Consider the following 25,071-nt stretch of genomic DNA (forward strand, 5'->3'; position numbering starts at 1 on the left):
TCGATAAATCAATGAAACAATTTTCGAGTAATATAATTGTCACTTTTATTATTTTCTCATATATTTATTGGTGAATTTATTTACAATATAATATTTTTACAGGTGAGAGATTTAAAGATTACATCATGTCCAGTTTCAATGGTCAACTATCTCCATTTAATTGAACAGAATCAAAACATTTCTGTAAATAAGTTTCAATTAAAAGTAAAAAGTGTAACTTTGAATGTGATAAAAGGTGATCATCATCAGGATAGATTTGAATTTGATAATTAATTGTTCCTTTGATTGTTTCCTTAATCAATGATTTAGTCAATAACATAGTATGTTGAAGGGAAACAAATTCTGTTGATAAGTAAATTAAATCAGATGAGAGAGAGAGAGAAACAAAAATAAGATTAATCATCAATCAATAGAGAGACAGAAAATCAATCAAATACAATTACAATTAATTACCAAGGCGAAAGATTCAATTGGTTTCCAGCAATACAAGTAAATTAAGTCAATTTTTCCAATCAAATTAAATTGTTTCATAATTATATTGTATTCCAATAATCAATGGATCAACAATTAAACTAAATCTATTATTATCAAGTTTTCCCCTTAATTCAATGGTAACAATTTATTATTACAACTTAATCAATACTAATTATGACTTTTAATCATCATCAACAATTGATTGTCTAATCCAAACCAATTGATTGCTAATACTAATTAATTAGCATCAGATCAATTAGTAACCTTAAAAGTTACCTTGTAACAAATTGTTTGCTCATTTTTTTTTGTTCACAATTTAATACCAATTAGTTGAATGTAATTAACTGTAATTGATTAATTTCATCAGATTGTTACTCATTTAATTACCATTGGCAGTTCCATGGGCGATGAGAAACTTTTTATTAACCAAATCATCAACCTTGAGAAATAAATTGTTCAGATCGTAATTTGAATTATATTGATGAGTATTTGGATTACCAAACAGATATTCAGCAGAAACAGCATCTAAATTGTTAAATAATAAACAACAGGCAATTAGTTAATCACTTGAGAAAATTATTCTTATCAACAAAATTCAATTCAATACAATTGACTGGATGCAATTTGATTGATTGTGATTGAGAAAATGATCAACATCCTATTAAATGAATTGAAAACATTTTTATCCTCACTTAATCTTAATTCATTTCTAATCATAATCATCATTGACCCTTGATTATCATTCATTAATCTTAATTTGATTCTTTCTTCCTTACGGATTAACAGTTTTCCAACATTCAATTCAGAATAAGATTCAGTTAGGATAAAATAATCACCATCAATTCAGAAGACAGATTATATCATCATGATGATAATTTTTCATCATCATCATGAAAGAAAAAGTGAAAAACTTTTCAATTGATTCATTTGATTTATCGTTTCAATGTTGATTTTGTTGATAAACTGTTACTATTATCATTATCATGTACAATCATTGATTGTCATCATAAATCTCATCTTAATTTAATTTGATTCTCACTTAACAATAAACATGAAAACCCAAAGAAAAAGGTCAAACCAATGAAGTTGATTGAAGGAAAAGCTTAACTAAATTAGCAGCAATCAAGAATCAAAGTTAATGATAAATTGAGCAATTAGAGTTGAACAATTGTGAGGACAATTTTCGCTTTTCGTAACGTAATTTAAACTTATGTTCACGTAAGTTAATTAACATCATTTTAATCAAATAGATTGGAAAAAGAGAAGCAAAAAAAAGAAACAAACAATTCCAACAATTTGCTCAATAATCATCATGAATCTTTCTCTCTCCATGGTTATCCAATCATTAACTTCATTTCATTGTGAACACCGAATACAATTGAACCCGAGAATTCAATATAATCCAATTTCAATCTCATCTAATCTAATGTTTACTTTTCATTTCTCTCAATGGACGAAACTTAATCTCCATTAATGGCTTATTATTAGATGAATCTACTATTATTTATATGGAAAATATCGGTTACCAGATTATCTCATTCTCATTTCAAGACGATCATCACAACTGATCAAATAAAATGAACATAAAATCAACTAGAGAATCGCCATCATCATGATCATCATGACGACGATAAGGATCAAATTTCCGAATCATATTTAGCTTCATCTCTCTTACAATCCAATATCTTTAACTACTTTCATTCAACTCTAATCACTTTGATTCACCATTTAATTTCGTCATCATGATCAATGAGAAAATTTCACCATCAAAGTAAATCTATACAATATTATTTTCCACTCCCAAGTGATCAACTGATGAAAGGAAAGTCAATAAAAGCCACAGGGCTAATAGTTAATATCGAGATTAAAGATTATCCATTAAGATGATCATGATTATCGTGTCTTCAAATTATCTCCCGAGTTTCAGCTCTATTTTTAGCTCATCATCATCATCATGGAATTGTTCATTATCAGGGTTAGTTATCATCTTCTTATATTAATTTTCTATTATTAACTTTAATTATTGTTGATATGGAATTGGAAAAATTTTCTATTCCTGAAAATACAATGAGAGTCAATTAGAATCGATGATCAGATTAAAATCAATGTCAATCAAGTTTCAAATGTTGATAAATATTATCATTAATTGCAATTAAACATCCTCATAGATTAACACTAAATGTATCAATCATGATTATCATCAAGATGAAAAATGAAATCATCACATGAATTTCATGATAAAATTATCAATAATCACCAAGAATCAATGTTTTGTTTGCTTTCACAATTTCAGATCATTTTCTGTTTGTTCATGATGGAAACATGAACTTTTCCTCCCAATGAACATTCAATGTTCACCATCAATTGTATATATTTTTTTTCATCATCTTCCTTTTGTTTCTCTCTCTCTCTCTCTCTCTCTCTTCCAATATTCATCATGTTATCATGGTGAAGAAAAAGAAACATAAAGAACTACTATCATCATGTATTTATAACATTACTTTTCAATCATCACTCATATAATACACACTGAATCTTGGAAAACCACAGGAACCTTCAATCAGAATGAAAGAAGAAGAAAAAAAAATCAAATAGAATAAAAATTCTGGTAACCATTTTCTATGTACTATTAATACTATTTCATTAGAAGGCATTCATCAGAATCTCATAATCATCATCATCACAATTTTCTCAGTTCCTCTTTTCTCATCACTCCCAAGTCAATATCATCACTATCTCCATCTTACTTTATCTCTTCCTCTTCCCCTGAACATCAATAAATCGATTAGTAGCAAGTAATTTCACCCACAATGGGAAAATTTACTATAAGAATTACTATCAAAAGGATAGAGAATGAGAGAGAGAATGAATAATTTGAAACAATATCATGGTGAACGATTTCAATTTCTATCAACTTATCGTCGTATTGATTTCGATTTCAGAACAAATTAATCATGTCAATATGAATGAACATCATGGTCATAATGATTTCTCATCGAAATCTAATGTTCAGCATTAATTGTGATCATTTTCTCTCTCTCTCTCTCATCACTGATATTGATAAAATAGGAAGCTGATGATTGTATCCTTATTATTGAGAAACAATTACTTTTCAATTGTGAGCAATTTATCAACTATTAATATTAATTATCTTACCCATTAAACGCCAATCAACTACTGGTGATTGTCCAATCGTACAAGTAATTAGTCCAGTTTTATCTTGAGAAACTGTTTCCAATGCTGTGAATGCTGAACTTGCTGATCCCCATAGAGCAACCTTGCTACGATCAATATTACCTAATAGGGAATCAATTAAATCAATTATGGCCAATTGATGATCATAATTAACCTTTGACCAGCGATAATCTCTTGAGGTATCTTTCGGATTAATCTCATGAAGTTCAAGTTGAACGTAAACATATTCCTTTGATGAAGAAAGATAATGTCCCCAGTGAAGATTGAATCTTTCATTAAGAATTAAATCAACCATTGGAAATCTATTTATAAGAAGAAATAAAATCAATCTAATCAACTTTTTCTCTAACCAATTAACAGAATAATTAAAAACACTTACGATTCGATGACCAATGGATAACGAATACCTTCATCTTCCTCTTCATTTAATACTTCTAGATGTCGACGTGGAGGTGGAACCAGAACTTTAATGTTCAACCCTTTCGAAGAAGAGTAAACAACAATCAAGGTAAATTTCAAAATTCGAAAACGTTCAAACACTTTAGAAAAAAAATATCGAATATGTTACCATTTGAACATTTGAAACTTACTTCGAGAATCGTTATCTATGGGTAGAGTTAAATACATCTCATTGGGCATTCGTTTATCTTTCAGAACTTCCTCAAAGTCTTTATTATCTTCAATGGTCCAAACTAATTAAAGAAAGAGAATTAATCAATCAACCAGATAGAACTTCGAACATTTTGATTGCAATATAATTACCATGAGTATAATTGATTGTTGAATAGATTGAGGTGAACACTTTTTTGGGTCCAAGGCACCTTAAGACGTAATGGTCAGCTGATGGACTGAATGTTGCCTCATAATAACCACAAGATGAGCTTAAATTACAGGTAATACAAAAAGGTAACCCTGTAGTTGAATTGGTTAAGCTTAATGAGTAAATGTGACTTTGAGCTGGTTTATCAATTCCAGTAGCCTGGAAATAGATTATATCTTCTCGAATATCATAAGATAATAATCTTAATACATCGTAACGTCCATGAGTTAAAAAGTTTCCAACCAGATTGAAATATTTATCCTTGAGTAAGAACAAAATAATTAAAATTGGAACAATTAAAACTCAACAATCGATAAATAATCAACAAAATGTTTCCCTTTAAAAACAAAAAGTTGACAACAAAATAAAGACTGAAAAGTTTTCCAGTTGATGGAGATGAGGATGAAAAGATGATGATGATAACACAATGGAAACGGAAGTTAAACTTCAATATAATCACGGAAGTTGATTTAATGTCAATTGTTGATTCTAATAAAATGAATCGTCAACTTTGCTAACATTTTAAAGTGGAAAACTTTCAAATTGGGAATATAATTAAAATTCTCAGGTGAGTTAATTGTTCATATATCTCTTACCTGTGGATTAAAATGAGCTATATGATTATATTGTCCAATCTTAAGATCAGGTTTAGGTGTGATAATGAAATGCTTGGAGGGATTGTCTCGAGTTAATATTGATGATCCAAGGTATTTAACCTTATTGATACTCTCACTGATTACATTTGACCTTCTACAAGACCAATTATCGTAACCGGAGCAATTTATTAATATTGAATGATTTTGACTTCGTAATGTCCAAACAACGATTATCGTTGACGAGTCAAACCAGGAAACGTAGGTCAAGTATTTATCTTTACCGGTCAGTTCAACGGGTTCAATTAGCTTACGAGCCGATCGACTTGGATCCGATAACTTGATAAACCAAAGGTCAACAATTGGTATCGATCGTCCAGCCTTTTAAGAGATGAACAACAATTTGAAATGTTAGACAATTAACTAAACAATTACAACTACGAACTAATTTAAAACCAAGTCATTTATGAGTAGTGAAAAAGTTAATCAAGTAAATTGGGTCAAATTGTTGATCAATTTTGATTCGGTTTACTTTTAGTTGTTGTGTTAATATGTAAATCGATTAACTTATTTTCAATAGGGAAACTCAGGTAAACGAATAACTTTTTCATCAATTTATTGATTATCAAGTTAATCATTTAATTTCCTTGATAAATTTCCGCCTTTTTAGTTGAATTAATAGTTTGTAAGTTTCAACCGGAAAAGGAAATGTAGATACGTTGAGAAAATGTTATTTCTTCATTTCCATGGTAAATTGTATTCGTTTCAATTGATAAGAAAAAAAGATGAGAAATTACCGATTTAAGATATTGAACTTTTTCACAATCGTTGTGTTCATTTTTCTGATCAATTTCAGTTCTCATTTCAAAGTCTTTTGTGACGATATTTAGGCGAGTAAATATCATGATAGATTTTAAGAATGAAAATATTTCGAGTCCCTAGTAACCTAAAGTAAGGAAAGAAAAACGAATTTCAATTCGTATCTGTCGAAATTTTTTCGACTACAATTCTAATAAATGTTCATGCTATCAATAAGAAGGTTTGAGAGAGAATCGAAATCGATTAATAAGAGAAATACTCTGACATAATTGGTTACTTTTATCCTATCGAAACGAATAAGAGTTAAATGATATAAATAAAGTTCTGAAGAGAGAAAAGTTCCAACTCTGGTTCGAACAATATTATAAACAAGTAACTATTAATAAAAGAAAAGATTTTTATTTAGAGAAGAAAAGTTCCAAGTTCTGTTTTCTGTTAACATTATCGAACCTCCTAAAGCTCAAGCTCTATTTTCCTCAGTGTTGAGTGATAATAACCAATGTAGATTTCGTCCTGAGGGAAGTTCAATTCTATGAACATTATCATGGTAAAGAAAAGAGAATGTTAATAAACATTGGAAAAGAGAGAGAGAGAGAGAAAAGTTTCAAGAAAACTCGAAACTCGAAAATACTTTGAAATGATAAGAAAAAAGTTCGAGAAGAGATGAACGTTGATCGAATACAAAAGAAAAACAAAATATAATAAAAGAATAGTAACAAATTCGTGGTGAAAATTTCGAATCAACTTAAATCAATCAATCATAATTCTAATCAGTTTAATTGTCTTCAAATCTAAAGGTTGAAAGAAATAATTACCAACAAGTGACAGAAAATAAGAATGAAAAAAAAAGTTCCAAAAAGATTCAATGGAAAAAGTTTTCCGGTTCAATCGAAGTGAAAATTTTGTCAAAACATCATTTTCACTTTCATGGAAATGCTAGAAACTTTCATGATAAATTAATCAAAGTGAATAATGAAATGCAAGAACTTAATTTAAATGTAAATCCATTAGAGTTTCATAAGAGTGAGTGAGAGAGAGAGAGAAGAAAAGAAAATTTTATTCAACTTTAAATTCTATGATTGAATTGTTCGAATGTTCAAAGTTCTATTCATTATCGAATAGAGTTCAACAGATTTATGAGAAAAAGTGACTCGGTGAGAGAAAGAGAAATCATGAGAATTCAAGTTCAGGTTCTAAAGAAAAGAAAAAAAAATGAAATGAAATGAAATGGAAAATGAATTCAAGTTCAGATGAGATGAAATTTTCTTCCATTCAATCTGCTAATTAAGATCATTAATCAATCACCATTACGATTCTGTGAACAATCAGATTCGATCAATATTGAATAATGTTAATCTTCATTCTCATGGTACCATTTGGATTGAATTTTTCCCTCCTGTTTTTCCTGAGCCTTGAACAGGAAAAAAAATGTCAACCAAATTGTGTATCAATTTAGATTATCATGGGAAATAAGGTTGATTCTGATTGAATTCATGTTCGCATTTAGAAATGAGAAAAGGGAAAAATAAGATTCATGATTCTTATCGATTAAGATACTTAAATTGTCCATCAGAATTTAGAGAAATCATCAAAGGTTGAAAGAAGAGAAAAAAATGTCATCATCATATTGTCAGAATTTCTGGTTATCGGTTCATATTGAAGATAATCTTTGATATGATTGAATTGAAATTAGAAAAGAAAAGAAAACGTGTATAAAAATCAAGTCAATCAGAAATTCAATTTAATCTCATTTGAATATTGAAAGAGAAAAATAAAATAACGAGAGAAAAAAAATCGAAATAATTTTTTTTATTTTCCATTTTCTCGTTTTCACTTTTCCTTATTTTCTCAGATGAATATTATCTCTTATTGAGCTTCTTTATTCACATGGATTCCTAAACTTAGAATTCTCAATTTTCTCTCTCTCTCTCTCTTCGATATCATGAAAGATCAACAATCGTGTATATAGATGAGAACATGGAATTGAAATCGCAATTTCGTAGCTCAAATCTTCTCATTATATATCAGGATAATATTTCTATTCTTATGATAACCATCATGATAGAATTTTCAGATTTATCTAAAGAATCTAAGAATAAGGTCAAAGAGAATACCAAATGTCAACAAGGTTCTTTAGTCCAAAAGTGTTGGAAAGAGTTGATAATATCTTCCTTTTCTATCAAATAGAATAATAATAAAATAGTTCTCACCTTTGGAAATCTCTGGTTAATAATAGAAGGTGGAGATTCGTATTCCGATTTAGTATCATAAAGAGAACCGTAAATGTTGATTGGAATCAAATCGATGAGAGAATCATTGAAACTTGCATAGATTAACATGGTTCCATCAGCTGAGAACCAAATAGCTTCATTTAGACCCAAAAATTCTGGAAAAAAAAATGCAGAAAATCAGAAATTTTCAAAAATTCCAAATTCTTTTCCACCAAAACTCACAACTTACCTTTATAATACCAATCAGGTAAACCATTGTAAACCGATAATGATTTACCTGTGGTGGTCAATCTGACCGGTTCCTTGCCGATTCCAGGGCAGTAGTAGATATCATTTTTAATTATGAACACCTTTGGAAAAGAAAAGAAAAGTTAATCAAAACAATTAGCCAACAATTAGACAAATTAAGCATTCGAAAAGTTTTATTATCCTAATCATGATTACGATCAAGCAATATTAATATTAAAATATTGTAGCAACTTTTTGAACACATTGTTGTATTAATATTGATGATAATCGTTTCTCAGTTCTTAGTCTTAATTAATTAATGGATTAGAAAATCATTAATGATATTCAGTGTAAATCATGTCTAATATTTAATTAGAAATACTTTATATCTATTACCATGAATAGTATTCAGATTACTTATTGAGATTGATTAATAAAATTATTAGATTATTAATGAATCGGGTTAACCATAAAATGAAACAGTTAAATGATTGATGATCAATCTCAACAATTAGCGACTGAATTTTGCTGATAATTTCAGAATAATCAACCAACATGAGGATAATTAGAAGAAAAATTTTCGTTCCAACGAACTCGAGTTCTTAAAGATGAAGAAAAAAATAATAATATGAAAATGATATTTATCTTTTCCTTCATCATCATTATCATTGGGTATCTTTTAATTAGCATTATTACCTGTGTGATCATCATTTCATCGTCATCATCATCATGAAATGATTATTATCATCATCTGAATAAAGTTTCTTAATGAATTTCCTATTTTCTATTTTATCATGAAAGAGATGAACAGAAAAGTTACTAAGGAAACTTATTCATTCATCTTCACCAAAATGATAAATAATAGATTCAGGTAAAGATGGAGATAAGATTTATCTTCAATTATTATTAATATACTAATAGAAACATTGAACAAATTGTCTTACTCATTAATCATGATAATTATATTCCCAAATAATATTTAATTTCATTTACAGTTTCTCTCAGATTCATTAAGCTATATTTCATCATCATCATGAAAGATACATGAATGTAAATACGATTAACTTCAATTCCTTAATTATAATCACTTTTATCCATCAAAGTCCATTAAGGGTCAGTTACATAATCTTTTACACTCACAACTCGAAAAGTTGATCATTAATTATGTGTTTAAATGATGATTAACTCCAACAATCAATTACAGTAAATTCAGTTTGAGATTCATTTAATTATCTTTATCCTGTTGCTTTTCCCATGTAGACAAATCTCATGGAGGAAGAAAAAAACTTTCACCTCAACCAGAATTTAGATTTATATTAATATGATGTAAACATTATCTCCTTAACCATGGACATAAAGATGATGATGATGATTATGATGAAATAATGATCTTCAAATAATGATTATGATGATGATGATAATCAACAACATCCATGATATTAATACAAAACCTAACGATGTTGATCAAGATTTTGATAATGTTCATGATAATACTTTAGGTTGACTACTGATAATGTGAAAATAAAAAGACATTAATTTAGTTCTGAAAATTTGATTCACTTCACTATGGTAACGAGATTCTCACCCTGTAGCATCATGAATCAACCATTAGAAAGATATTGGATATAAATTCTCAAGCAACTGAGAATCTTATCTACTAAGGATTAAGGATTCAATCGGTAATCCCTTTGCTTCAGAATAAACCAAGAAAAAAAAAACAAAGATCATCCAAGAATAAAATGATTTAATCTTAATCACCAACAAGAAATGAAACAATTTACTCATTGGTTAGAAAAGTATTAAGATTAAAAGTTTTCCATCTATTATTAGATCATCATGACGATACCTGAGCTTTTGATATAATTAATGTCTCAGAGCAAAGTTACATGTACATCGATCATATGAAAAGTTCTGGTCATCACAGAATCTAATCCATATCAACTCTGGAACAAAATTATCACCAACATTATTATTAATCCATTTGTGTACAAACTCAATAAGATGATGAGGATGGAGAGAGTGAGAGAGAGCTTTTAATTAAGCTTTTCCTTACGTTTTTATCGTAACCTCTTCATCATGAAATAAAATACTCATTGAAAAGACAATGATAATAGAGAGCAAGATAAAAGTTTCATAATGATAATAATAATCTAGTTGAACATAATCATTATGAGTATTATTTGTTGTCCATGAAAACTTCAATTATTATCTTTTACTGGACACTTCAGGTTAATGATGTTATCATCATCATCGTCGTCATTATTTGCAGGTAATATAATAATACACACAATCAGTCGGTTAGAAACCTCGAAAAGCTGGACAATGTCCAATTTTGACCATTTACCTTGAGAAAAAAAAAACTTATTCTCACCATAAAAATAACCCAATTAACTTTTATCAATCAAACTTTTTTAGAATTTAATTTCAAATAGATTAACTCGACAATAGTATTTTGGTATCATTCGTGGTTCATTGAGTTTATCATGAAAAAAAAATATCTTCAGGTGAAAGCTGATCAGCTCAATTCTCTTAAATTTCTTTCGACATTTTTTTTGTTCGAATCTCCATCATCATCTAAACCAACCAAATAGAATCTTCATCTTCTTCCAACAGGGAGTCACAAATATCTTCTTTAAGCTAATCATCTTCTCATCTTCATCCTCATCTTCATCTTCATCTTCTCTTATCATCAACATGTATCATAACTGAAGAACAAAAATCCTCACAATCATCTACTTCGCTCTCTCTCTCTCTCTACTCAAAAATGATGAGAATATCCTGAATACCCTGAGGGCTCGAAAAAACAATAACAATAGTAATCAAGCTGAGAACAAAGCAACAACATAAAGAAATATTTTCTTCAATTTATCTTCAATTCAATTTCAAGTGATTTACTTTATCAAATATGAAAATGAATCAACTTGTAACAATTTAATAATAACAATAGCAAATTCCTATTCAATAATCATCTCAACCTCATGAAACATTGTTAATGATTATTTAACCATGAAGAAAACTTTTACACACAACACACAATTCAACGATATCTATTATATTATTTTCTTTGATTATTCATCATTTAAATTCATTTCTATTTTATCATTTTCCATGAATAAATAATATTCACAATTTAAGTTTCTCTTTTTCTATTCTTGGATATTAATATATAATATAAATATTAGAACATTATTATTAAAGCTAATAATATTTTCTTTCTCTCAATTATTCTCAATCTCTGATTATTAGCATTTTTCTATTCTACCCTTAAGAAACGGAAGTGGAAAGGGAAAAAGAATTGTTTTAAAAACTTACATATGCATTTCCGCTTTTCGACCAGGTTGCATACTGAATTTTCAGAGGTTCGCCCTCAATGTATGGTTGAATTATCTCCTCAAGAGGTATTAGTTTACTGGAACTTATATTGTAAATCTTATAATTAACATGGTCGGATGAGTTGACCTAGATAATTGGATCAAGAAAAGAAAAGGTAATTTGATTCGGATTGCCATGTAATCGACCACTGGTCATCTAGAATTACCTCTGTCCGGTCAATCTCTAATAAAGTGTAATGTCGATCAGGTGATAATATAAATTTGTGGACGTTGTACTGACTCTATGGAGTGAGAACAAGTTAACAGAGAAAAAGAGATGAGAATTTTTTTTCTTCTCTCTTCAGAATTAAATCCAATTCATCAATCATCATTTTCTGATTCCATTTCATGATAAAAAATTACTTACTATCTTTGAGCTTGGTATTAAAGTGATGGATGAAACATTTTGTAACACATCATAAACCAATATGGATCCTTCAGCATCTTGGTAAACTAATTCACTACCTGTTGATGTAATCGAGAGATGAATGATATTTTTAATATTACAATTAAAAGACAACAAGATTATAACAAAATTAAAAAGTTTCCATTCATTAGTTATCATATTATCTGTTTATCATATTTCATTTTCACCCAAATATTCAAGTTCCAAAAGGAAAGTAAAATGAGATAAAGTTTCATCAGAAAAATGAAAGATTCTATGAATTTTCATAGGAACTTTTTCCCCTCAATTCTGTTAAAACAATTAATCAAAGATTCAACAATTACCTGATATCCAAGAGCTTTTTATATGATTCGGCTTTAAATGAGGACCAATTAAATCCGTCAAGTTAATCCGGAATCGACCCCAATCCTCTTCACTTGATTCTGTATAAAGGTAAGAGAAAAAGTTATCAGAATAAGAAATTATCTCTCTCATCTTTTATCATCATGGTTCTCAATCAGTAATTGTTACGCAGGTTCAATTAGATATTGTATATATAACTTTAATGATATTATTGTTATTTGAAGAAGAGCCGGAAGATAATGAGAGAGAGAGAGAGAGAGGAAATGTCCATAGTAAATGACCAGTACATAAATGTATTGTCAACTGAGCTAAAACAATTTAGGTTAACAATAATACAATCAAAGTTATCATTGAGAATCCAACAACCTTTTCCTTGTAAAAGGTTATCAGGTCAATCAGTTAACATCAATATTAATCCGAAACATCATCATATTTTATTGACATGCAAAGGAAGGCACAAAAAAATGATTACATTTCAATTACATGAGATAAAAAGATGACCACGAATCACATTGACCATTCCTTAAACTTAATTCCTAATACCAGTCATCACAATCACAATCAATCGATTGATTAATATCACACAAAGTTAATATTCATCAGTAAGAACCAGAATATACAAGCATATACACTGGTCAGTTTTGACCATTTTCTAAAAGTTGTGTACCTTCAATGTTCAGGTAATCAATTAGATTGTAATCAAGATATCAACAGGTAAACTTTGATAGACTTTTGTAGTTGATTAAAGATTGATGAGCTTCTGGTTGTTGATTATGATTGATTAATGTTCGTATTGTTATAAATTACTTACTGGGTGTTAATATGAAAATGGCCAGTCCAATGAAGGAAAATATTGTTACGATGACCACTAATGAGATTCCAATACCTTTCCAATTACGTTCATCGACAACAACGGCGACCAATTCCTTTAGGTTTGAATTATGTTCCATCCATGGATTAATGTAAAGTAATAGGATGATTATGGTTAAAAGAAGACAACAGATAATTAGAACACCAATTTTGACGATTTAATTGTTAATTGTTATCAAAAGGATAATAAAATTGGATTAACTTAACTATTAGTTTGTCTAACTTACAACATGGAGAAAACAAATTAGACAACAAGAGTGAATAATACAAAAGAGGAAAAGGAAACGTACTAATCAATGGCTAATTGTTGCTCTTTGATTGTTGAGTAAAATGGATTAAGATTAAGAGATTTATCTTTGTAACTGTTAATTTGTGCTCTTTGTTTCTCTGTCTTCTTTATATCAGCTGAAGGTTTTTCCTTAATCTTTTCATTTCCTCTCAATTTTATTTGAGCACAAAGGGATGATAATGATGAGAGAGTCAAGATAAAGATGAAGATTAGGATGAGAGTGAGAGTGAGAGTGATAATCAAGGATTAAAGGTCATGGCTTCAAGGTTAATGTTGAGATTTCTATCAAACTTCAATCTATTCTGAGATTCTGAAGTTTATCTGAATTTTTGTCATCTTTCCAGGAGAAGAAGATGAAGTTTATCATCTCTCTCTCTCACTCACTCTGTCTATAAGATAATGATGTTGATGATAATTAGTTAATTCTTGGCAACTTGTTCCTAATTACAATAAAACGTTGACTTTAATCAACTCAATCCAAACCTTAATATCTGATACAATTAAATAATCAATAAAGTTCATCTTTTGTTTGTCTCAAATTACAATAAAACGCAGTAATTAACATGATAATTTAGTAATTAATGATGATTATTGTTGAATCATGTAATCAACTAAACATAATGGACATTTATTGATTAGCTTAAACAATTTCAACTTTTAATTAAATCGTAACTCAAAAATTTTTGCTCATAATTGTGATAACTTGATAACTTTTCCAATGTCAATTGTCAAAGTTAATTAACTGGATTAGAAATTGATTGCTGATAAATGAATGCTGTTGTATTTATTACTATCATATTGATCACTTACAAGTGAATTAACTTTAAATGATTAATTTAAATAATAAGAGTTATTAATTGTTAGGTAAAAATGTGATCATTGGGTTTGATTAACTGATTAATTGCTAAGTGAAAACAATTAAACGATCAAATTATATTTTCTAATCGTTGGATTAATTTAATCTTATGGATTTTAATCAAATAAGATACAAACTGATTAACGTAATGATTAACTGAGAGAGAGAGAAAATTAATTTAATCAATCAGAGTGATGTGAATCAATTAGATCATGAAGGATAATCAGCAAATATAACAGATTGACATTGATTTTGACATTAATTAAGTAAATTTATATGAAAGGTCTAGTTAATTGTTAAATGAATTAATGAAGCTGAATCAATAGAAATCATGAATTTTGTTAATGAACAAAAAAAGACTAAAAATTTTTATTTTTTCGCTCAAATGTCAACTCAGCTGAGAATACATAAAGTTCATGGTAGAAAATGAATCAATAATAATACATGAAAATCAATAGAAAATTGAAAAGAAATGATTCAAAAATAGTGAGTAAGTTTATCTGTGGAACAAGAGAGAGAGAGAGAGAGAGAGAGGGAGGAGAGAGAGAGAGAGAATCCAAAATATCATCATCATCATCATCAGAATACAATATGAATGTTATGTTATGAAGATGGAGAGGAAAAGGAAAATAAGAAGGAGAAAATGTTTGAATGATGATAATGAGGATAAAATGAAGATAAATACTCATCGTTTCCGATGAAGATGAAGATGATAAAGAGAAAATAAAAATATTGAATCGGAAAAAAATTTTCTCTTTCCTTTTTTCATGAATTCATCATCATACCCATATGATTATCTTTATGTTTATCTCAATTCTGTTTCCTTTTCATCCTGTTTTCCTATTTCCACTTGAAGTATCCCAACTCACCTCATCCATTCAACATCGTAATCAACGTGAATGTTAAAATGTTTCAATTTAAAATTGAATAACTTAGATATAAGGTGGAGGGTTATCATGGTGGGAATTCACTCCCAGTGGAAGGTTATAAAAATTATCAATAGTTATTTTGTCTTGAAAGTAAAGAAAACGCTGATTTCATCATTTCATCAGGATAGAAGCTCAGAATCAACTAGATTCTGTATAATAATAATAAGTAACTTTTCAAAATGAAACATTTTCTGCTGATTTTGATAATAATAATCATCAAAGTCTTTGCTTCATCATCATCATCATCATCATCGTCATCTTATCCTCAGATTCATTATCATCTTTCCTGACGATAATCAGCTTATCCATTTAATTGCAATACCTTTTTTTTATATTTCATCTGATTCTCTATTCATGATAATACAATTCAATTAACACGATTGTTGATCAATTAACATTCTGATTATGATGATGATACAGATACAGATTCATCATCAATCCAATCACATACGATAATTGTTCCCAATTATGATGATAAATTATTCATTACCTTTGTTTCCTTAATTGTCTCTTGGTGATAAATTGATTGTAATCTAATCAAATCTTTCATCATCAGTTTCTTTCACCCATGTGATTAACTTTTATTTCATTACCAGATCTTAAATGTTTAATTCAAGGTAACATGATGAATTCATGATAAACTATCCTCATCTCTGAATAAAATTCAATTTTTATTTCAACTTTTGATTAACTTTTATCAGAATCTTTTTTTTTCTAATTCTGTTATCAGATTATCAGAACAATTTTCTTATTGTTATTTTATTATTAGATTGTTATTATAATAATACAATTAAATGCCATTTAATGCTGACATTAAAAATCCCCTTTGAAATTAGAGTTAAATTGTCACAATCGTCTAACAACATACAATCAGTAATTTAATTTAATTTGTTGCAATTTAAAATTGGAATCATCATCATGAAACGATTGAACAATTTTCCTCATTCATTATTAACAAAATTCAATTCAATTCAAATGTATGTACATGAGAGGTAAACAAATTTGTATATATATCATTCAATTATTTATCCATTCCAATGGTAACCTGATTATTCAGTATTCATTTTACAACAATTAAATATGATAATGATTGAATTAAATGTCAGCATGAGAATGTGAACAAAAAGTTCATAAGTCAAATTCAGTGTTGACTTTTTTTTTCCTCTCCCCTGTTTGTTATTGTATTACATTCAATTTCATGAAGATAATAGTTGTGATCGTAATTCAATTGATAATGGTGATAATTTATTCAAGCAATGAACTGAATTGTATCATAAATGTTGTATTATAATGAGATAAGTTTACATCATCTGACAATACAAGATTGATGAATCAACATGAAAGTTCAGTTGGAATTGGACTGAGCAACAGTAGTGTATGTGTATGTATAGACAAAGAAGAGCAAAAATAACAACAAGGAAAAAAAAGATCATCATGAAAATCACCCTGAACAGGGAAAGTGAATGAGCACAAGAAGGAGAAAAAAAAATTCAATCCCAGAATTATCGTTATCTGGACAATGTAATCACTCATTTTGTTGAATGATGATGAGATTTTATCATTCCCTCCTTTCCTAGAAATGACAGTGATATATTTAGCAGAAAAAAGCAACAAAATCGCCATGAACATGGTAATACAAACAACCATGAATGAATTGGGTCAACAGTTATCATGTTATTATCTTTCACCCATAGATTATTTGAATATCGATAACATGGAAATGAATCACCCTTCGGAATTGATAATTAAACTTCTAACCAGTTACACTCAGAGAAATTAAATTCGATCCAAATGAAACAAAACAAACAAAAAGAACCCTGAATGCCAGAATAATTCAGTAAGTTCTGACAATGAGAATGTTAATATTAAGAAGCCAAGATAGAGAGAAAGAGAGAGAGAGAGCTAAAAAAATTCCAATAGAACTTTTTTTTCTTTCAATTTCTCTTCCATGTAAATAACACCAAAAGTAATAAAATCATCTCATGAAAGTTGAGTTGTTCATCTCTATGGATAAACTTTTTACCTTGAGCAGATCTTTTCCCTAATACATTTTGTCCACCTTTCAGATTACTTCAGGGGATTGATCATGAACTATTTTATATCCTCATGTAATATCAATACTGAAAAGACCATCGGTTGAGAGACTTATACACCTGAAGGAAAGGATAAAGTTGATATATCTTTTTTTTTGGTAATCTATTTCTGTAATAATATCGATGGTCTTTATGTTAATCCATTAAAATGAATTAAATTTCAAGTACATGTATATGCTATTACTATTACCATGAATCGATGGTGATGATAAATATTCATGCATCTATGGTATTTATGTTTATCATTAGGAAGAATGGTGAATATCAATATGAAAAAAAGAGAGATGATAAGAGTAAAACAGTAATGAGAGATGAGGGAGAATTATTTTATCCATGGAAAAAGGCTCAGAGAAAATGAAAGACTGTGAGAGAGAGAGAGAGACTGAGGAAAACAGGGAGACCAGTGACATGAATAACAATTCAGTATGAACGATGAGAATGAGGAAGAACATGAATACAAGAGGAAATCCTATTTTCCTCTCTTCATCATGTGATTCGTATTTATCTTGACTTCCACATTATCGATGACCTTTACGTCTAGAGAACGATATATAATGAAGATAAAAATGAATTCATTTTTACTCCGAACTTTTTGAGCTCTGAATTTCTTCAGGGTGAACAGAACAACAGCAAAAAAAGTTCATTGAATTCCGAGGATTCTCATTAATTTTGATTCTTCTCCTTCACTTATATTATATTACATTCATCGATATTTAACCTCACCTTTTTGTCAGTTTTTCCATTGAATTCCAACCATTCAATGAGCTTCCCTTTTCTCAACTATACTCACATTCAGTTCATTCTTCACCCTGATCATTGAGCTTCCAGTGAGAATAGATTAACATCAGATTTCACCTTAACTATCGTTTCAATTTGATAAATGGATCACAATTGAATGTACTCATCAGATTATAAGATTAACCCTTTTTTCATTCTGCTTTTTTTACCTCCCATGGATCAATATTATCGTTAATACTTCATTGGACTTTGGGAATTACTCTGATCAATAATAATAGAATAAGAAATTATTGAACTACTCAGACCATGGAGATTTCCGATTTAATCAATATATTCATTCATCAAGATGAATTATGCAAATTGTTTCGGACAAAATTACAATCTCATTTACTAATTTGCATTCCCATGAAAATAACTCAATTACTTTTCATCATCATGAACATGAGATCAATTTAATGAACTGTAAGCTGAGATTAAATAAATGTTACTCTGAATACTTTTTTACATAAATTCTTGAAATCGTCATGATATTTACCTAAACTCCATCAAATTTTCCTGATCAAGTGCAAATGATATCCGATAATCATCCAACATTATATCAAATGAGTTATATGTAAGAACTGCTCATGAAAATATAACAAATCGACTCAGTTTTACTTGAACTTGAACTTATCAAGTTGTTATCACCATAATTCAGTGAGATATCACATTCGTTTTCACCTTAACCTGTCAACCTAAAGTTCATCTTTTCATATTTATCGTTTAATCAACTAACCCAATAGTCGATGAAATTTTGATTCTGTTTCGATACGATCTTGATGTTTGCAGGGAAAATCCTTTCGGTATACAAACTACTTAGGAAAATAATTTCTTTCTAATATCATAATACCTCACATGAGGAATATTATTACTGAGTAAACCAGAATTTTCCCTTGAACTTTATTCAATCTTCAACTTAAAGTATTACAAAGTGTATCCTAAGGAGATAAGACATTGTATCATTCAGTGAATTACCATGAAACTTGAAAAGATATCAACTGATTATTCAAGATTATGCTAATCAATTTAATAAACTGGATCAGATACAATTTGAATAGTTACACATGATGAAAGGCGGAAATATGATAACTAATCTTGAGAAGATTAAATTGAGATTCAAATTAATCCACCAAAGTTTTTCTATGATAACAGATTATGAAATTTTCTAATTAATTATTGATTAAATTCTCTCTCTCTCTCTCTTTTTCTCATGAATTTCTTATAATTATAATACTTTTCCATTGGACTATCGTCATAAATTCAGTTTTCATCTCGATAGTTTTTGGTTTTGTTTCGTTCCAACAATTGGATGAATCAATATTTCATATTGATGTTGATCAACTTTGCCTCGTAATCAATATTAATATCATGTAATCATTGATGGCAAAAAATGTCGTTTCCCATGATATCATGAGATCTATAACTGTAATTGATTTTTATCACTTTTAGACTCCAATGTAAATATATCTTAATGGTCAATCTTTGGTAGATATTATCATGTATAAGAAATTGAATCATCTTAACATCAGAATTGTGATCATCACCTTTTCTCAGATAATTTTAGTTGACAAATATGAGAAAATATAAAATTGTGATAACTGTAAATGGTTAATCATCTTGACATTAAATTGGGTGAGATGAGTGAAGATTTGGAGGTGAAAGATAAGGATGATGATGGAGAACAAGCAAAAAAAAAGTTTCGAATAGAAAAGTTTTTTTTTCTCTATTCTATTGTTGTTTAAACACTTTTGTTGTGAGTGAGATAAATTTATCGAATTGGTTGTTGCTCTTGTTTGTCCACTCGAGTAAACGATGGACACTGATGGATTGGAATACAAGATGGAAGGTGAAGGATGAAGATGAGGAGGTAAAATTGCATAAGAGAAATGATCGAGACGTTGAAAGAGATTTAGTTGAAGAGAAAGAAAAAGTTCTACAAGAATAAGAAAAGATGAGAACATGGAATAAAAAAAATGTAGCATTCGAGGACCCACTTGTCTTTCTCATCATCTTCTTCTATTTTTTTGTTGTTATTTAACGACGATAAAGTAAGATGAAGTATCGAAAAGATGCTCTTCATCATCTTTTTCTTCTCTCTCTCTCTCTCTCTCTCTCTCTCTCTCTCTCTCTCTCTCTCTCTCTCTGCTATAACTCGACATTCAATCTTATTTGGACTAAATTTTTTTATCACAGAAAAAATTTCTAAACTCTTTATCATGAATTTCAACTTGAAACTCAGAATATTGAGATGGATTGTTTTCCTTTCTGGATTCACCTTCATCCTCATCTTCATCTTCATCTTCCTCCTCTTTATATTGGTTTCTATCTTCCTCTATCTTCCTCTGTCTTGTCTCTCTGTCGATTGTAGATCTAACTGGTTAAAGAGGTGACATAGACTTTGGTTGGAACATTTTGTTCAGAACATAATAATAAACATGGTAAACCAAATTAAGAGTTTTATTGGAAAACATGACGAGAGAGAATGAGATGAGGATAAAGTAGTAGATGAAAAGAAGATGCTCCAAGAATAAAAGGAAAGAATAACAGAACGAAATTCTAACAGGAAAGAGACTATTGAAGTAGCCATGAAGTGTCTTCGATAATAATAAGAATATGAATAGAAAACCTCGGAAATGTTTTTTTCTTCTTCTTCTCTCAATAGAAAAGAATTTCATTACTTTATTTATTATTCGATAGAACTTAGAACTTAATCAAATGTTTGATATTCTATTAATGTTATGATTCGATCGTTTGTCATGATCAACATGGTCCAAGTTTTTTTCGATATGAGAAACGTTTCGATAGTGATTTATATTAGTAAATACAAAAGAAAAACGAGAAAATAATATTCGACTAGAATTATGATATAACTAATGAAAAGATTATTCAAAATAATTTGATTATCATGAATTCGGAAATCATTATCGTACATGATAAACGAAATATTATTAGTAGTTGTAACGATAATGCTCAATTTTTACTCCATCTCATGTTACCATTTAAGGTTTGGAATAAAAAACTCATGAGATTTTTTCATTTACTTTTCTTTTTTACTTTCGATGAAAAAACATTAGAATATTTCATTATCATGGAGTATCAGTTAACTGGATACTGAAAGAAAAAAGTTCTAAGGAACGTTCATTCAGTGAGAAATTTATTCTGAATATTTAATACAACTAATGATGAGATGATAGAGGAGAATGAGATACTTAAATAAAAGAGAGAGATGATGATGAAGGAGAAGAGGGAGATGTTTCTCTTTTTTATATTCGAGTTTTGATCTTGGTGACAAAAAGTTCTAGAACAGTGGAAGTTTTTTAACCAAAAGAATATCTTAATTTTGAGAAAGTTAAAGTTCGAGGGACAAGAAGATGAATCTTGTTGATGTTCATCATTTTTCATGTTCATCTCTTTCATTTTCAGAACTTTTTCCATCATATATTCACCAGAACCATAAGATGAGATGATGGATGAGGAAGATAGTGTTTAGACAAAGAGATGACTTTTAGAGAGAGAGAGAGAGAGAGAGACTAGTGACAGAAAAAAGAGAATGATAATTTTTGTTCTCTTCCTTTTCATCTTCTGAGATGAGAAGATAATATGAAACAATCAACAAGAACAATAATTACAGAGGATAAGCCCAAAGGCTCCATGATAAGTTACTTCACATTTTCTTTATATTCATGATGATGAAAAACTACTAATCATGATGGAAGAAAGAAAGAGAGAAAAAAGTTCTCAGTTCTCAGTTATTATTATTATTATATTTTTCTTTCTGAATCAATGAAAAGAAACTAATGAAACAACAGAAGGAGAAAAAGAAAGTAAGATGGAAAGAGATGAAAATTAAAGAGAAAAAAAAATATTCTCTTGCACTCTGATAACTTTAAAATTTTGTTTCTCTCTCGAAAAATTATTATCATCATCATTGGAAGAAAATTTTATTCCAAATCATCATAACTACATAGATATTGTTTGTTATCAAAACAAAGGTAGAAAAGTGGATCGAAAAGTAGAAGGTAGAGTGAATTGTATCAGGAAAAGTTCTGTAAGATTAATTTATCGAACTTGGAATTGTGATGAAAAAAAGTAAACATAACTTGATTACCATGGAAATGAAAAGAAGGTGAATTGTTCTGGTGAGTGGATAAAGAGAGAGAGAGAAAACTCATAATGAGGCAGAAAAATGTTTCTTTCTCATAAATGTCAATCGATTATATCATATGAATTTCCCCTGAAAAAAATGCTACAGTTTTGTTGATGAAAATTGAAAAATTGTAGTGCTATAAATATCCAACCAATGATACCACAAACATGGAGGTCAAGAGTGAGATTGGGTTGGGAAAACACTCCCATCTAATTAAATAGCTGGTTAATTAGAAGTAATGAAAAATCAAAGTCAAACTAATTAACAGTTTAAATTATGATCGAATCTCTGATTAAATTAATAATCTGCCTGCATGAAACTAACTGAGAACCAAAGTGATTCCAATAGCTTAAACTGACCAACTAATCATCAAAGTCCATCACATTAGTTAATTTCTAAATCAGGATTAAGCTGACAAATGATTTGAATGAGATTCATGAAAAGTTCATGTTTTCCGAGAGGAAAATCAAGTAAATCACAATTGAAGAGAAATTTTTTTCCCTTCTTCTTGATTAATATTCATTAATATCTACAAATCATTTGGATCTTTAATTAAACTCTCTTGATGTTTATTATTAGTTGATTGAGAAAAGACTGAGAGATTTGTCATGATTTCCCTTTGACTATTTACTTAAGATTGTTTTCTTTACTCTGAGAAAGTTCATATTTTATATATCATGATAATTTCCATGATGATGGTGATTGTTATGTGTTTATTATCATCTTATTTTGACAAGAGAGAAATGTAAATGTGAGATTAATTCACTGATGAGAATACTAACCATCAGAATATCAATTGTCACCTACACATAGAGAAAAGTATGTCAAGAGATTTGCATCAACTTTTAACTAAACACAAATTCAAGTTGAGTATAAATTTCAGGGTAAAAAATATGAATTCACAAGTTCCAACAGAAAATCAGTAAGAACATTATAATAACAATGTTACTAAGAAAAATACACAACATTTATCATGGAAGATAATAGTTTGAGTGAATACATTTGATAAAGTTGAGGGAAAAAAACACATAAACAAATGATAATAATACGAATCAAGTAACATTTGAATAGACATAAATTTTCATGGTGTTCGTCTGAATATATTAACAATTCTATTGTTTGAAATTGAAGAAAAGAAAAGAAAATGTTAATTTCCAATCATATTTCATGTAAATGTTTGTCTCCCAGGAGAAAACGAGAAAAAATTGATTCTCCCAATTGTTCAATTTCTATTTTAAATTCTTATTCGAGACATATAATATTATCATTTTGTTTTCTTTTTTTTCTTATTCGAAACTCAAAATCTTCTGAGAAGTAACAAGTTTGCCATTTAAATCGAAACTCGTTAATATTAGTTCATTTCTCTATTTTGATGGGATGACAACTCCATGGAATCTGCTTCTCATCATCACAATTTTAATCCAGCAAATCATTTGAAATCTCTCATGAAGATAACTTATTCTGGAAACTGTTTCTCTAAAACTATCATCATGATAGAAGCTGATTTCTTGGTGAACTATTTGGTGAATCCTTTTTTATAACAAATAAGATGATGGTAAATGATGATGATGATAACATGAAATTTGCTTTTTTACAAAACATTCAATAATAATAATGGATACAAAGCCAAAAGCTATAATCATCATCATCATCATGCTCATCACCATGATGCTGATGATGATCATCATGTGTGCAAATAATATTAGAGCAACAAGTTCATTTGAGAAAAGTTGAGAAAGTTCAGTCAAGTGAGGGTGAAAAAAAGTAACCAAAAGATAATCAGTTGAGATAAATCAATGGAATTGAATTGATATTTACCTCATCATCATATCCCATCACAGGGTCAGCCATTATTTCAGCGTATTAATCGGTGGCGGGAAAGAGATAAAGATGAGAAAACTTTGATATTCACAGCGTGAAATGGATTAGCCTTTGAATCAGAATTATCTTTTCATGAGAAGATAAATCCTAATCTTAATCTCTCTCTTTTTTCCTTCTCTTCAAATCAATAGATTTAGTGGTGAACAATTTATTTTACTGATTATCAGTTTAACGGTAAATCCTTGAGTGAGATGAAGATAAATTTGATGATATTGATTAGATTGAATTCATTGGTGTGAATGGTTAACTTGAGAGAGGAAAGTTATCAATGGAATGATTTCATCGATTAATATTGATTGATTTGAGAAGTAATTAACTTTTAACTACGATTTGGAATAATTTTCCATCTTTTCTTTTATCAATCAATCAGTTGATTCACTGAACATTTAGACTTAGAAGTAGTTTGTTGTTTTCTTTTTCCGATTTTTGATTGAGTAACATTGTGGACAAAAAACAATCACCATGAAATCGTTCAATTTGGAAACATTGATTCACAAAACATTGATGATATTTTATTCTGAGCCCTTGAATCACTTTTTGGTGAATGTTCATTTCTTTTCATGCTAAAAAAGAAACTTGTTCAAACTAACAAGGGTAAATTATCGCCAGTGCTCATGATCATGATACATTAAGGGAAAAAGTTCCAATTTAATCAGAGTATCGAGTTCGAGAATGGGCACTTGCGACATCTTCTGGTGTTCATTGGTAGTTCTCACTCATGAGTTAGAATATAACTTTGGATGCTCATAG

The 25,071-nt window shown here is 29.0% G+C and overlaps 1 protein-coding gene across 1 annotated transcript; it reads right to left on the reverse strand.

Moving 5' to 3' along the window:
• On the reverse strand, positions 1 to 24,891 carry LOC128385597 (dipeptidyl aminopeptidase-like protein 6). Its single transcript, XM_053344480.1, has 15 exons — positions 24,259 to 24,891; positions 13,291 to 13,405; positions 12,461 to 12,559; positions 12,099 to 12,196; positions 11,899 to 11,973; positions 11,673 to 11,819; positions 8,362 to 8,482; positions 8,112 to 8,287; positions 5,086 to 5,463; positions 4,432 to 4,750; positions 4,260 to 4,361; positions 4,049 to 4,148; positions 3,631 to 3,971; positions 862 to 999; positions 1 to 342 (listed from the first exon to the last, which is right to left on the reverse strand). The coding sequence occupies exons 1-15, from the start codon at positions 24,289 to 24,291 to the stop codon at positions 143 to 145; spliced, it is 2,442 nt and encodes an 813-aa protein (XP_053200455.1). The 5' UTR covers positions 24,292 to 24,891; the 3' UTR covers positions 1 to 142.
• Positions 24,892 to 25,071: the final 180 nt, after the last annotated feature.

This window comes from Panonychus citri, unplaced genomic scaffold (genome assembly GCF_014898815.1).
Source record: "Panonychus citri isolate SS breed McGregor unplaced genomic scaffold, ASM1489881v1 Contig00049, whole genome shotgun sequence".
Lineage (NCBI taxonomy): Eukaryota > Metazoa > Arthropoda > Arachnida > Trombidiformes > Tetranychidae > Panonychus > Panonychus citri.

Bases quoted from the DNA above. Each gene is read 5' to 3' on its own strand.
- LOC128385597 (XM_053344480.1), bottom strand. From the start codon at position 24,291: ATGGCTGACCCTGTGATGGGATATGATGATGAG. The intron at 4,362-4,431 runs GTAATTATATTG...TTCTTTAATTAG, and splicing joins AACAATCAATTATACTCATG to TTTGGACCATTGAAGATAAT. The intron at 343-861 runs GTAATTAAATGA...ACTTATCAACAG, and splicing joins CGCCCATGGAACTGCCAATG to AATTTGTTTCCCTTCAACAT.